The 16,589-nt window shown below is 40.4% G+C and overlaps 1 protein-coding gene across 4 annotated transcripts in view; it reads left to right on the plus strand.

The window, feature by feature from the left end:
* Window positions 1-16,589, plus strand: part of LOC126199038 (uncharacterized) — a 244,809-nt gene that overhangs the window by 116,105 nt on the left and 112,115 nt on the right. For 2 of the 4 annotated variants that reach the window (XM_049935740.1, XM_049935739.1), the window contains exon 8: window positions 5,079-7,995. The exons of 1 other annotated variant lie outside the window; for it this stretch is intronic. In XM_049935740.1, coding sequence (XP_049791697.1) covers window positions 5,079-6,577 — 1,499 coding nt within the window. In that variant the 3' untranslated portion in view covers window positions 6,578-7,995. Of the gene's footprint in view, window positions 1-5,064; window positions 7,996-16,589 lie in introns of those variants that run through there. One more of the 4 variants, XM_049935741.1, reaches the window with a different exon arrangement.

Genomic DNA, 16,589 nt, shown 5'->3' on the forward strand with positions numbered 1-16,589 from the left:
AATTCTCTTCACTCACATGTTACCTCAATACAACATCCAAGCACTAACGAAACATTCTTGCAGCCACACTACCCTATCCAGTTTCCATCATACTCTCTACAAAGCACAGAGGAACTCTAGCATATATCCTGAGGTACGACTGCCATTCGCTGCCTGCGAGGTACCCCTTATTTTAGCATCTCACCTTTACCGTTTACCTGAATAATCTAACATTAATCTGTGCCACCATCATCTACATCTGAAACTGCGACTTCTTTGCCAATCATTTTCACCTATGTTACTGCCACAGACCTTACCATCCATAGCCACTCCCCTGCCAGACTTGTGCGAGTGTGTCAGTTGGTTAAGAGTCTACAAGTTTATCAGATTACCTTACGTCAAAACACCCAACCTGCCAGTAACACTATTCTACATACCACACTTTCCTAAACTTGCCTCCTTGGTTATATTGCTGCACGTGTCCTCAATCCAGTTAAAAGTGATAACCACCTTTCTCACAATCCTCTACACCACAACTAACAGACCAAACCTATCCGCCAACCCCCACAAAAATGCATACAACAATTCTCTCACAGGACTTGGATGGTGTACAGGAACTGCATCCATAGCCACTTTCAAAGTCACCCTATTACCCTGTGCCATACCTCACCACATCCATTCTTCAAGATAATTGTCTCGAAACATATTTGCCCATACTCCCTTCATATGCTTTACTGATCCTTCTTCCACACCAAATGCTACTTCTAACTACAGCGGCACATCTGTAACCTTGTTCAGGACAAGAAATTGTGAAACTGATTACAGATATGTGCAAAAATAAGATCGTACTGCCCATAAACTCAAAAAAATATTGTTAAGGTTTACCCCCCCCCCCCCCCCCCCCACGTTATCCTCTCTTCCACTGTAATCAGTCATTGCCAAACAACCTGAGTAATACTGACGTCAGAGCCTCACATCTCGAAGACATCCTCACTGCACCATCTGACCACTCTACAGCTCAGTATGTCCGTCAGCGCATATGTACCACCGTCCCTTCCTCCCACTTTACAATACCTGACCACAGTGGCACAAAACAAATTAAATGCAGTAATTACAGCACAAGACGTTAGCTCAACACATTGCAGAAAATACAAAACAGAGTCTGCTCGTGACTCAATTACATGTCGTCACCTCAAGAAAATCGTCTTACCCTTCCTACTAGCACAATGCACGTTGTAATATGCCATCCTGTATACAGATTTCTATCCCATGTCATAGAAAACACGCACAATATTCCTCGTCCTTAAACCTGATAAATGTCCCTGTGAATTCCTATCCGACAAACCTGTTAACCTTACTTCCATCTTCAGTAAGCTGCTTCAACCCATCCTAACCCAGAACATCTACAAAAATTTAAAGCACTACTTACACCTACACGACATCCAGTATGGCTCCCATCACAAGTACCTCACAGATTACAAGCTTCTCATCCTTATCTATTGCCTTTTCCTATAATGAAAAAATGCTGTTCTGCTTATTTTTCTTTCCTCAGAAAATGAGACACCTTTGACCAAGTATGGTATACTAGTCCCATGTTTAAACTACAGATATGTGCTCTTCCAAACAATTATGTCTGCCATGTAGCTTCTTGCCTGACGCACTCACTGTAGATCTTACCCACCAGCGTACCTTCATCTGCCTACATGGGTGCCCGTACACAGCTGATAGTCACCATTCATCTGCTCTGTCTGCTCCATCTTGCCGAAAACACCGACTTCCTTGACTGAGCCAGCTTCCCGCTCCCCCCTCGCCCAAAGCCACCTCAAGCTTCCTAACGTCCCCTCCAGAACTTCCTCAATAACTTCCCCTTTTGATGTTGCCTCTGTTACCTCAAAATCTATTACATTATAAAGCTTTGCAGTTCTTGTCATAGGAAATATTAAACATCGTTTGCCTCTCTCTGACTTCCAGTGCACCATACATAAACGCTCCATCCACCTTACTATCACACTAAAGTATGCTGTACTACATGCCGCCATAGCTGAAGCTGTTAACACATGCCTGTACAGTCAGCAGTCGCAGTCGATTTGAAGAAATTAGTTCAGAAACAGGCGGTGGAAGAAATTTTCACCACCACTATTTGTCCAGCACTGGGAAGGAGGAAGGAAGTGTAAAAACTCCTGACCACCAGACTTTGCACTAATGTTCTAGATAAATTACAAACTTCCGCTCAATATCTCGTGGCGTGAGAGCCTGTGGCACTGTTAATGGTAAAGGATAGAATACCGATGAATATAATGCAGTAACATAGCTGATAGAATTGTCAACAAGTAGATGTAACCATATAACAAATGGTTCAAATGGCTCTGAGCACTATGGGACGCAACTGCTGTGGTCATAAGTCCCCTAGAACTTAGAACTACTTAAACCTAACTAACCTAAGGACAGCACACAACACCCAGCCATCACGAGGCAGAGAAAATCCCTGAACCCGCCGGGAATCGAACCCGGGAACCCGGGCGTGGGAAGCGAGAACGCTACCGCACGACCACGAGATGCGGGCTAACCATATAACAACGCCGATTATCTGACACAATTATCTGACACAAAGTCTCAAATTGAAATTAAGTTTATATCTGACCATTATTAATGAAATGTCAGAATGGTTCAAATGGCTCCAAGCACTATGGGACTTAGCTTCTAAGGCCATCAATCCCCTAGAACTTAGAACTGCTTAAATCTAACTAACCTAAGGACATCACACACATCCATGCCCGAGGCAGGATTCGAACCTGCGACCGTAGCGGTCGTGCGGTTCCAGCTTGTAGCGCCTAGGACCGCTCGGTCACCCCGGCCGGCGAAATATCAGGATATTACACGCAACTGATTACTACTAGAATAACACCAAAAAATGTAATCAGTTAACAAGTAGACAGCAACAGAAATAGCAAAATCGCTGATCATGTCACAACTGGTGTTACTAAACGTCAACCGCAGACAGATTTACTTCTGACTACTATTAAACGAAAGGTCAGAACATACTACAAACTGATTATTAGTGCTACATTAACGTAAAATATGGACAGTAACAAATAAAGAGCAACAGAAATAACGATATTGCATGGAAGTCAGGAGTTGAAAAGTATGTAAAATATTATTTGTATGTAACTCACATATAATGCAACAAATGTACCAAAATGTATGAGACTTTCTATTACAGATAACTTGATGATGGTTGCATAGCTTAAATAGGGCCATAGTAAAAAAAATAATACTTATAACAGCGTAACTGGTTGTGTTACAGTTTGTGTTGACATACCGCCGTACATCACTCTGAGTAATTACGCCTGGACATTTGTCGGTTGTGACCTACACCAGTGACTTATCATCGACGATTTACTTAAACGACACCGTCCACTGGAGACTGTGTTCATCTACACTACTGGCCATTAAAATTTCTATACCACGAAGATGACGTGCCACAGACGCGAAATTTAACCGACACGAAGAAGATGCTCTGATATGCAAATGATTAGCTTTTCAGAGCATTCACACAAGGTTGGTGCCGGTGGCGACACCTACAACGTGCTGACATGAGGAAAGTTTCCAACCGATTTCGCATACACAAACAGCAGTTCACCGGCGTTGCCTGGTGAAACGTTGTTGTGATGCCTCGTGTAAGGGGGATAAATGCGTACTATCACGTTTCCAACTTTGATAAAGGTCGGATTGTAGCCTATCGCGATTGTGGTTTGTCGTATGGCGACATTGCTGCTCGCGTTGGTCGAGATCCAATGACTGTTAGCAGAATATTGAATCGGTGGGCTAAGGGGGGTAATACGGAATGCCGTGCTGGATCCCAACGGCCTCGTATCACTAGCAGTCGAGATGACAGGCATCTTATCCGCACGGCTGTAACGGATCATGCAGCCACGTCTCGATCTCTAACAGATGTGGACGTTTGCAAGGCAACAACCATCTGCACGAACAGTTCGACGACGTTTGCAGCAGCATGGACTATCAGCTCGGAGACCATGGTTGCGGTTACCCTTGACGCTGCATCACAGACAGCAGCGCCTGCGATGGTGTACTCGACGACGAACCTGGATGCACGAATGACAAAACATTTTTTTCGGATAAATCCAGGTTCTGTTTACATCATCATGATGGTCGCATCCGTGTATGGCGACATCGTGGTGAACGCACATTGGAAGCGTGTATTCGTCATCGCCATACTGGCGTATCACCCGGCGTGATGGTATGGGGTGCCATTGGTTACACGTCTCCGTCACCTCTTGTTCGCATTGACGGCACTTTGAACAATGGACGTTACATTTCAGATGTGTTCCAGCCGTGGTTCTACCCTTCATTCGACCCCTGCAAAACCCTACATTTCAGCAGGATAATGCACGACCGCATGTTGCAGGTCCTGTACGGGCCTTTCTGGATACAGAAAATGTTCGACTGCTGCCCTGGCCAGCACATTCTCCAGATCTCTCACCAATGGAAAACGTCTGGTCAATGGTGGCCGAGCAACTGGCTCGTCACAATACGCCAGTCACTACTCTTGATGAACTGTGGTATCGTGTTGAAGCTGCACGGGCAGCTGTACCTGTACACGCCATCCAAGCTCTGTTCGACTCAATGCCGAGGCGTATCAAAGCCGTTATTACGGCCAGAGGTGGTTGTTCTGGGTACTGATTTCTCAGGATCTGCCGGCCGCGGTGGCCGTGCGGTTCTACGCGCTTCAGTCCGGAACCGTGGGACTGCTGCGGTCGCAGGTTCGAATCCTGCCTCGGGCATGGATGTGTGTGATGTCCTTAGGTTAGTTAGGTTTAAGTAGTTCTAAGTTGTAGGGGACTGATGACCTAAGATGTTACGTCCCATAGTGCTCAGAGCCATTTGAACCATTTTTTTTTCTCAGGATCTATGCACTCAAATTGCATGAAAATGTAATCACATGTCAGTTCTAGTATAATATATTCGTCCAATGAATACCCGTTTATCATCTGCATTTCTTCTTGTTGTAGCAGTTTTAATGGCCAGTAGTGTACCTTTGGCCTAAGAGCACCACTTAACTTGCAGCGATCCTTTTGCAGATGAGAAGTGGCAGCTGGATGTCAAGGGCGATGCTACAGTCTCTGTGGACACTGACTGCATCCAGCTGTTGGTGGACACCCTGGACCACCCCACGTGCCCACTGGAAGACCTGCCACCGGAGAGCATCGCGCAGCGCCAGCAGTGCCGCGCGCAGCTGTGGGACGACATGGTGCAGAGGTCGCCCCACGTACCCGTCACCAGCTACCTGGCCTACACGCAGAGGACCAATATTAACCTCTGCCTCTTGGCCTGGATGGCTGCCAACTCACTTGGCGTTTGTCAGGACGTCCCCTTTAGTGTAATACAATCCGCGCATGACGCCCGTTGCTATTTTGACAGTCCTGACGACCGATCGTGTATGAAATCGAACGCCACAGACTCCATCTGCTCTGTTTCCAGAGCTATTCTGTTGCTCAAGTGTGAAGATTTTTCCTTCAATAAACGTCACAATGTGTGCACCGTCGACGTTCACAGAAATGGATCGTTCTCCAGGACCACCAGTCCATCGTGGGGACGGGATGTCAAAGCATATGTAGAGCCAACGGAAAGAACACTGAACTACAAATACAGTTTAAGCAGTGCCACCTTGAAATACAAGGACTTTAAACTCGACAGCTTAAAACCATTAGAAATTTCATTTATAACAGTAAATATTCTTTTCCGGTTCCTGACTGCTGGATTATTCATGTACCTTTCCCATTTTCGTAATTTGCCAGGAAAGATATTATTATCCTATCAGATCACGGGTATAATCCAGGTCTTGTGTTCTGAGGTCCTGTACCGCATGGCAGGCGTCCCCGACCTATCGACGATGGTACTAATCGATAGCGCCCTCACGCTTCTCAGCTGTATCTGGCTAAACACGTTCTGCTACCAAATGTACGCATGCATTCGACATCTCAGGCTTCCTAACGTCCTACCACCTGCTGAAGCGAGAAAGGTATTCCGTCGTCAGGTGCTCTATGCGCTAATACCCTGGAGTGCAGTGTGCACAGCCAGTACTGTTTTGGAAAATACGAGCAAATATTATCTGTTCCATAGTCGGATAATATTCCTCGGGGGGATATCGCTCTCGATAGCGTTCAATTTGGTTTGTCTTGGAATCGTGGCATACATGTACCGACGTGCGAAGAATTCTATGAGTAAACTAAAAATTTATAGTAAAGATAAAATTCGCTCGAAGACAGAAGTTCTTTACCTAACATTTAAGACTTTCATCTTAAGTGGGACAGGTGTACTTATTAGAATCGGGTTCCATCAGGCAGAAGGCATAGCACAGTACGTGTATTACGTACATATAGCAACTATGATGCAGGGACCACTGATGTTCGTTCTTTTCATTTGCAACAAAACATCGGTACCTGCGCTCAGGAAGAGGCTGCAAGCGTGGGGGAGCCCAGACGCCATCAGTCCGGGGCAAGAGCTCTGCTCAACGGCCGAGAGGAATCTGAGGAAGAGAACCACTGTGCAGTCTCCGGCTGCAGAATCCTCGCTGTAGTCTCCGAGAACGCTCCACTCAAACGGCTGTCTCCGCTGTAGACCGTACCAAAGCCAGGGACCAGTGATGATGACCGACCCAGCTGACGTCACAATATTAACTAGTGCATCAGTTAGCTAATTTGTTCCTTATTTGTAATCATTGTATGTACGTGGTAGGTTTTGTTCACATATTTTAATTCACTGAGGTTCACTAACTACTTCCCAACATTGAATCTGCATGAAAATAAGACGAAAGTGCTTGTCCCATTTCTTCTACCCAGGTTCTCTGACGAAACACCAACACAAACTCAGAAATGTAAATAATTTTTCAGTACCCAACATTTTCCAAAGACGAAAATAATGCAAGAACTTGCTGTTTACGATAAATTACTTTAACCTCCTTTCTATAAAGTGAAGGCAACTGAATGTGCTCTTAAAATGCATTTATAGGAATCTCTGTCGTTTCCCCTGATTCATACACAGCTTTTAATACGCGTCTCATTTAATCTTACGTCTGGAACTGCGTAATACTTAGTACATACAGCTGCACAGCCACGCCTCATCCTGTGCGAATGAAACAGCCTGTGATTTGATGTTCGACTCGTCCTAGGAATTACTTTTTTCCGTCAGTGTTACAAGAGTTTCACCTCTTCGTGTGCCTAAAAATTATCGTACTGCACAACATGAAACTCAGGGCTGAGATGGAATTTTTCACAGAAACTATATTTGTGTATATATTTTTGTTCATCATTGACGCCATTTATATTATGTCAGATATGTAAATTTAATGTAAATGTGTAAAAATTGTACATGTATATGATTTGTAATGCAACTATTGTGCCAAGAAAACTTAATATCAGTGTATAATCAGATGAATGGGGATTTGGATGCAGCTGAATGGCATCTTATACCGCTTGTCGAGCTGTTTAGGGGTTCGATTCGACAGAATGGCACAAACAGCCACAGTAAAGGACACCAAAAATTAATCATATGTGTGAAATGTGTTTTGAAGTGAGCGCAGAGATTTAAAGGAGAGCGCCACACGAAACCTGAGTGCAGACATTAGTGAGACGGAATGGCGAGCTGCCGAGCCCGAGACGCATAAAGATACTTTAGAAGACGTTACAAATTAATGTGTATCCTGGGTGTTAGTCTTCAGTAAGGAAGAATGTTGCTTAAAATGGCATATGTACAAACAGTATTGTGGCAGAAAACAGATGTGCCAGAAGTTACATTAAAACTTCGTGAAAGATGTGTGGTTCCATTTGACCATTTCCAGACCTTACATAGGTATCTGCAGTTATAGTTATTATTTACCATAATGAAAAAATGACTGTCAAATCACACACTTTGTTACTATAACAAGATGGACACACAGTTTACAGAAGGATATCGACATAGATTCTCTCTGCATCATTTTGTGTTTGCAATTGCTCTTTGATGATTTTAAGCTTTTAAATATATTATTTAATAAAGAATAATATTTGTATTCTCCATGATACAGATAACTATTTCCATTTCCAACACCTTTACCATTTTTCAGTTTTAAGCCAAATGTCTTGGTTTTTTCAGTTCTCAAATAGTGTGCTGTGTCTGCACTATGTGCTTGTACTGTGGATTTATTGTATTTCCCAAATCTGTAGAAGTCGAAGGACACTCCAAGTCTTCACATTTCTGCTCGTCTGGCCTACACAAAATACAGTATGTTACACTAGCATAGATGATTTCACAAATGCCAGGCTCTCTATCACCATATTGTAGTGACACCATGGATGTACTATTGAAAAAGTATTAATACAAACATATTAAACTGTTTATGCAATGAAGCTCATAAAATGCAGTCGCAAGATGATCATCACATGTGTAGTTGCAATGCAGTTATACAGTGTACCATCAGCAAGAAATTTTGGGGAAATGAAGTTAGTGACATGGAAATCATGACTGAAAATTTGACATCCTGACAAAATGCTAAGTGATTACTTCATTTGAACAAAGGCGATGTTAAGTAAATCAACAGTAAAACAATGCAGCACTGTAATCGCTACATCTCAACAACATCAGGAAATACTATTGGATGCCACTTTCTCATCCTCCCCATCCATATTCCTCATGGTCCCCCACTAGAAGCAACTGCAGCAATGATACAGTGCATGAAGTTGTTAACTCATCACATAGTATCACATTAGCATAGAAAACCTTTTTGTCATAAGTATGCAAAAGACTGGTGGATGATGGGCAAATTACCATCAAAATGTGTCACAATACCTTAAATTCAATAAAAAAAAGCTACTGTTGTGCAGCATAGGACAGGTAGTACTTGTTTCATTTGGGGATGGATGTTGGTCAGATAAGTTACAGCCATATATATGTACTGGTCATGAAGAGGGAATGGTGCATCCTGCAAATTGTACTCGACACTGGAGCTGAGTGTCAGACCAGAATTTTCTGCTGTTCAGTATGGGCTGCATGATCAAATGACACAGGAAAGATTATGGTTGCATTTTGACAATGTTCTGTGATCTCTTGTATCCTCCTCGACTGTTTGGCAGTGTAGAAACCATAACTGCACTAACAAGAGTGCACTTTCACTTGAGCAGCATGGCAACCAACCTTATAGGTTTCTATAAACTACCAGTAGATGGCACTATTGGTATGTGACAATACTTAGTTTTAATAGTTATCATTTGTGGTTGTTAAAAGAATGGTGCCTCAGAAATAGACAAGTCAGACTGTTTACAGTAAGCATTTAAATAACAGTGTTTTGAAAAATTGGAAGTCCACATGAAGTTTTAGTTGGATAGCATTTTTTACAAATTCATACAGGCCTAGATCAACAATGCTTCAGATAGATTTCTTCAACTTCGTTCCAAAAAGACTGTTTACACTTGGTTTGCAGAATATGGGCAGGCTTCCATTACAAATGAATTTTGTCAAGGTCAGCCAGAATCGGTTGTTGTTCCAAAATAAATAAATAAAAGTCAATGATGTTCACAACACAACTGAAGAGTTTCAGCATATGACCTCCCATAAGATACAGACGCCTAGGTGAATGCTTATCAATGCTAAGATTTGCGATAACATTCCTATGCTCAGCGAAAATGAGGGAGAATTACAAGACCTGTTTCATGGAATGAACATTCTAATAAGGACAAAATACTGATTGAGAGTAAACTGGTGAGAGACTTAAGTAAGAGGCATAACAGATTAGCAATAAACTTAATATTAAAATTATGGGCCATGAAGAAGACAAAGCAAAGAAATTCTTCTATCTTGGAAGAAAAAGTACGTGATAGATTAAGCAAAGAGGATATAAGCAGTAGAGTAGCAGAGGCAAAGAGGGCATTCCTTGCTAAAATAGGTTACCAGTGCATAGGTTTCAATATGAGAATGTATGTTAGGCCCAAGCATTGTATGGAAATGAATCGTGGATCATGGAAAACCGAGAAAGAGCAAAATATAATTCTTTTGAGATGTGGTATCGAAGGAGGTTGAAAATTATGTACACTAACAACATAATAAATGAGTAGATTCTCTACGGAATTGGCTAGAAAAGGTATAAGTGAAGAATGCCGTCTAGAGGAAGAGAAAGGATGATATGACATGTGTTAACGATCTATTACCGTCGAGATGTTTCCATGACAGAAGTCCTGCAGTCTATAAATCTTAACTGAAATTTAAAAAATCGCATATCAATAAGATATTGTGCACAGAATAACGGCACAGTTTTTTCTAAATCTGATAAAATAGTGAAATGATGGACATGTGAAACAAAGATGTAGCTTTGTCACCTGTTTTTGGTCATTTTTCTTGCAATAACGAGTGAATAAATTAAAATGAAAAATTAGCCTATTACTATTTGTGGACATTCCAGAAGAGTGATTCAGGTATATTTCAGAAAGATATATTTACCAATGTGCCTGCAGTCTTTTCCATAATCTTGAGATACATTCTATTTGTGATGATATCATCGTTAGAATGACGTACTTCTGGATGAGAATTGGAAAACTACAACTGTTAGTTAAAAGTTTCTCTCGATGGGGTGGAGTTTCTTAATAATCTGGCGTCTGACTGTGTGAAATGTATCGATAACTGACTAAGTGAAGACTACAGTGGCTTTTTGTCTGAATCAAGAACCGAACTGTCCCAAAGATTTGAGCATGCATTGACAAGTGTGAGACAGTGGAAACTATCATGAATCTTAACTACGAACTCTTGCTCATCCTGATATTGTAACCCTACAAGCGACACTCACCATAAACTGCAGTGTAATATGAGCTGTGTGGAGAAACTGGTCCTCACTGCCATAGACTTCGACATTACAATCAGTCACCTGAAGTTACTAACATTAAACCCCAGATGGCTCCCCCCCCCCCCCCCCCCGCAGAGAGCGCAGCTTGCACAGTGCCGGTCTGTTCACCTAAAAGCCCCACGACGAAGTCTCTACCTTTGATGCTTAGTCCTTCTTCCCGCCAACAAAATGTTACCAACAATAGCGTAATTGTTTGTTGAACAAAATACCCCACCAAGAAAGGCTAAACGCCAACAAATCAACTAACTGAATTTCCTTCTCTCTTCTCCAAAAGCTTCCCACTAAGTGTTACGACCTCCTGACGTCAGTTGTATCACACTAATTAGTGCTCTCTCAGCCACCAACTGGCCTCACATTACAGGTCCCGAGAAATGTTAAGAAACTGTTCGTGAGCCTATTCGCTGACTCTGCTGCAACTTCTGATTCTGTAAAGGGTCAGAAACACTATGTCACGTACTTTGGAAAGCTGGGAAATGGTTATTTGCTGAAGTATTTCTCTTAACATGATCTATGCACATCCACCCACTAACAGAGTTCTGTCCTTCAGAATGAATGCTTTTATCTCGGCTGTCCACAGTATAACCATGCTATAAACTGCACAGTAGCCCCTGTACCAGCACACTGCTCAGTTAAGCGTCTGTCTCCTTGACAAGGTGAGGCGGTTTTTCTGGCTGCTCTCCTCCCCTGTAATACTACGAAAGCCTGCGTGAGATCGGTTCACTGGGGATTGCTTCACTGGGGCTCGCTGCAAGTCACCTGTCTCATATTCACAGCACTCTTCACTTCCAAAGCTCACTCACTCATCAGCAACCTGATACAGAAGGTTGAATAGATGAAATGAAATCAGATCATATAATCATTGTAATCTCATTAATCGGATTAGAATCACTAAATTCACATCCAATCACATTATTAACGATACATAAATGAACAGTAATGAGCCAAAGGGCTTCCCGCTTCTGTGTGCCACCCCAAAGCAGTTAAATGAGATCCTGTGGCATAACAAGTAATGAGAGGTGCTCATTCTGCAGCCAACTGGCATGTTCGTGATTATTGTAGAGAAATGGCAAAACTGTGAGGACAAATAGTAGGAGTAAATCAATTAACACCCTACATGAGTACAAACAAATTAAAATGTAGGGGTTACGTAAGCCACAAGCTAGAAGCAGCCTGAGACTCCCCAGAGCTAGGCTGCAATGGGAGTTTACCAGTCTTCCCCACCAAGAGGTTGACAGGACCATAGCGTATGACCTTCAAATAAAATTATACAAGCTGTACTGTTCTATAAGTTGTAGAACTGTGATCATTGGTCGCATGTGTTAGGATAAAACCAAGGGTAATGAATCACCTGGGTTTAGCATTTGCCTTGGTGTGTCTCAGGAAAGCAAGTTAAGGGCTGTATCTTGCAGTTCCGAAGACTTGTCATCCACAATAAAAAGAGTCATTCTCAGGCATACCAAACTACCTTAGTTACAATCTTTCATGAAAGTTTATCTGTGGAAAATATCTGTTCAAAAAAGATTGCACGTAATTTGACATGAACAAAAATTAAAAAATAGGCTCATGTCAATTGTTGTAAGAAAATGCTAAAAAAGTTGATCAAGGACGTTAAAATCCATATACACTGTAAAAAATGGTAAATCTTAGTTATTTACATACAAACTGGAAACTAGGCATATATCAACTCTATGGGTGTTCCAATGTGAGATGGAAAAAAGTGGTTCATTTGTAAAACATTTTCAAGAAAATGGACACTTGTTTCTTTGGTTACAATGGACATGTGGCGACCATTGTTCAGTGGATTGAAGAAAAGTTAATACTGAATGATGAACTAGTTATCTATGTGTCATTGATGACATGAGGAAAAATAGCTGAAACCTTTGCATGATCTTGACAATGTTAGTTTTCGCTCAGCAAAATCGATTTTTCAATGAAGAAAAACATCAAATTGCTCTATCATTGCCGATTTTGTTTGATTTATTATGCAGTGGCTTCATTTTGTTTCCTTATGTTCCACAAAAATCCAAGGACACCAATTTTTACCACCTGAAGAAACTGTTTAATACTTTCAAAATAATTTCTTAGGTAATAACAACATGTGGAAAAGTGTTTCCAGAGCTGGTCTGAACACACGTGAAAGTGCATAAATTTTAAAGAGAAATATATTTGGAAACAAGAAAATAATTCGTACCAAAAAACATTTTCCTTTCATTATTTGTGCAAATAGTTCTGCACTACTAAATCTCAGATTCAGCATTTGAAGAAGCTCAGGTTACCATTTCCACAAGTGCACCAGAATTCAGAAATAAATCAACAGTCTGTACGCCATATTCCCTGATAGGGTAACTATCCCTCATGCCCCTCTTCCTCCTCCTCACAGACATCTATGCTTTGGCCTCAAAGCCAACTATTTTCCCCTCATCTCACATCACGTCCATTGACATCATGATTATGGTATGAAAGCCAACTATTTTCCTTCATGTCACATCATATCCATTGACATCATAATTACGGTATCAAGTAAACCTTAAGGTTCAATTGGCAATGGATTATTGGATCAAGTCAAAACATTACTACATGTATTTCATGAAATCCATTATTATAACAGAAAGCATTAGCACTGAAATTACAGTAACTGTCTGCCAGTGTATCATATTTTTTATTGCCTAGCATTGTTTGTATGGTATACTGATTGCATTGCACAATGTTTGTAGGGTATACTGCATGCATTGCACAAGAACTCTATAGCTATTGAACAAATGTTATCCCAACAGTGACACCTAATACCTGAAAGGGTAACAATGCTTACGTTTTACAACATATGGACAAAAAATACGTTACATTGTGCATAACAAAGAACATAAATCTATATCTCGAAGTGAATTTCTTAAATAAAATTCCTCAGCTGTCAATCTATTTTATTGAGGTATTGAAATACGTTTCTTGATGTTAGTAGGCAGTTGGGAAGAGAACGAAACTCAAGAATAAATCAACAAGGTAATTTGAAATGCCTACCAAGAATTTCTGCCCTGATCTCTGTTGTATTTTTGTGAAAATAAATATTGATGTTTTGTAAATTCTGTATGACAATTTGTTATTCCTTCAGTTCTTAAAATTGCTCTTTTGATCTTTGTCTGGGATGCACTTGGTAGGTTTTGCTGCAGCACTTAATTTCATTACCTGTGCTTGTCCCTTAATGCTGGGACTTCGTTTCAACTTTTGTTACAGTCCCTTATAACATCACATTCACTGTTCAGTACTCAGTGTGTGACAGTACATGTTACTGTTTCATCTTCCAGCAATATACGAAAAGCTGTTCATAATGTGATCTGCTTATAATCCTGAGTGTTAATCTTCATTAATACCTAAAATCTACAGTAATGTTAAAAGTTATTTGACACTGGTTGGCTTTGACAGAAAAACCAAAGATGGAATTACAGCATTCAGTAATCATCAATATTTTGCAAATACTACCTTCAAATATATATTTTTTACCTGGTCACAGAGAATATACCAAATTGTGCAACATTTTGTGAGATGCAACTGTTTTCATAATATTTTGTTAAACTATAGGTTTCATATTTGTTGCGTTACAATTCGTCTGACATTACTAGGTTATCGTTACTTTCACTGGACTATAAGTGTGAATGATTATCTGTTGGACTCCACAAACATGTAATGAAATCTTGGAATGTTTGTAAATTTTTATCTTTATTGTTAGTTACTGTGACATCTACCACCTTAACATGATGAAAAGTTGAGCATACCTAACATACATTTGTGTTTTCGGGTCTCCATACTGTTCTTGTTTTCAATTATTTCTTTGGTATAATTTCTTCTAATAGAATCCTATCAAAGACATTTCCAAATAGTTTCATTTAATTCAGAATACTCTCACATTCCTCTCCATCTATACTTGAAACTTTCACTCTCTCTTTCTTCAATAGCCATCAGCCTTTGAATGATTATCATTGTTGCATAAGTGCTCCTTTCAACAGTCCATAAAACTGCCTTAATGGTTTGGCAGTTAGTGTTACTGTCCAGTAGTGCAGAGATCCAGGATTCAGTTACCTATAACCACATATAATTTTTCTGAGGTCGAAAGGTGTGGCGCAGAGGCTACTCAGCCTTGTGAAGTCAAATGAGAAGCTTATTAAATAAAGAAAGCAACACAACTGGCTTGAAAGTTACTGAAGCAGTTTGCACCACACTGGGTGCAAAAAGGCGTTATGACCATCATTATCATTATCATCATCTCAAGTAAGTTTTTTTTCTAGTTTGCTGAAATTGTTGCATATGTGATATAGTATACATCTCTTTTCTCAAATAAATTCTCAGAATCTACATTTATGACTTATCACCATTCATAAATACACTTGCACATAATGTTGGTCAGAGGTTACCTAAAACACCAAATTTTCTTCAACTGACAGTTGTTTTTGGCAGCACTATATTACATGAATATTGAGAAAATGATTCCCATCTTGTATGAGAATCACTTCAGGAATGAATGTACTGACTTGTGTCAGCAGGAGAGCAGACAGTATGTGACAAGAACTGGGGGAGGGGAGGTTGGTGTTTGCTCACAAAGTTGTCTCTGTTAGGCACATGGTGCACATAGTATGTAATGAGATATCACAGAGTGGCTAGAGCTAAATAGTATGTTACTAAAGGATCAGTTCAATGCAAATTACAATAAAGCATTTAAAAAACAAGTCATATACCAAATATTGCTGAGCTATAGGTTAAGTGAGTACATATTTGTCTACAGTTGCTTGCTGTAGGACAAAGAAAGTTGTGGATTCTTGGAGGGAAAAGTCATACTGTACAGATGACTGTCAAGTTGTGGGAGGAGGCCATATAGTAAAACTTTCAGCAGTTAAAAAAAGGGCGAAGCTTAGAGAAATTAAATACAGCAGAGGATGTAACAATTTCTAAGATCAGTCAAATTTTAAATACACAAAAATTTAAGCAATGGCACAATTAATGAAATCTCAAATAAATAAAATATTTCATTAGTTTAAAATGGCGCGACCACTGAGAATTTGAAGAAAAAATTGAAAAAAATCTGCTGGTGTTTCTTCAGAAAGAATTTCACTAAATAAATTATGGAAAGAAAGTTTAAGTCCAACAGTTTTATTCCCTTTTGACTATTTTGGGACAGATTAAGAGACTTGAGACTAAACATGATACAAGTGACTAATGACACTGTACTGTGGCCATTAGTCACTATTAGTAGTCCTAACATTTCCCACACTATAACAATAATGAAAATTCCTGCATGGAGCAATAGTTAAAATATGGGAAAGGCAACCATTCACCTATAGCAGACTGGTGGATGGTGTGCATAGACAAAATTGGAAACAGCACTTACACTAGCATTCAAGCTCTAACAAAAGAACACGCTTCTTCACAACAACCACACAGACGTCACACACTCGATAATCAGTTCTAAAATGTCTATGGGAGTGTGGTTTTGGTGTCTATGTAGTTGTGTGTGTGTGTGTGAATCTGTGTTGTTTTATGGGAAACACAGAAAATGTTCTCACACTTTCACATGGGTTAATCAGGGTGTATAGGACCTGGGAGATCCGGAAAAAAACCGGGAATTTTTTCATCCGGGAGAAAACCGGGAAAAACCCGGAATTTTTTTAGAATTCCGGGAATTTTTCAGTGTTTTAGTTTCCAGTTAAATTTTTGTAATTTTGACTGGTAGGAACGG

Source organism: Schistocerca nitens, chromosome 8 (genome assembly GCF_023898315.1).
Source record: "Schistocerca nitens isolate TAMUIC-IGC-003100 chromosome 8, iqSchNite1.1, whole genome shotgun sequence".
Lineage (NCBI taxonomy): Eukaryota > Metazoa > Arthropoda > Insecta > Orthoptera > Acrididae > Schistocerca > Schistocerca nitens.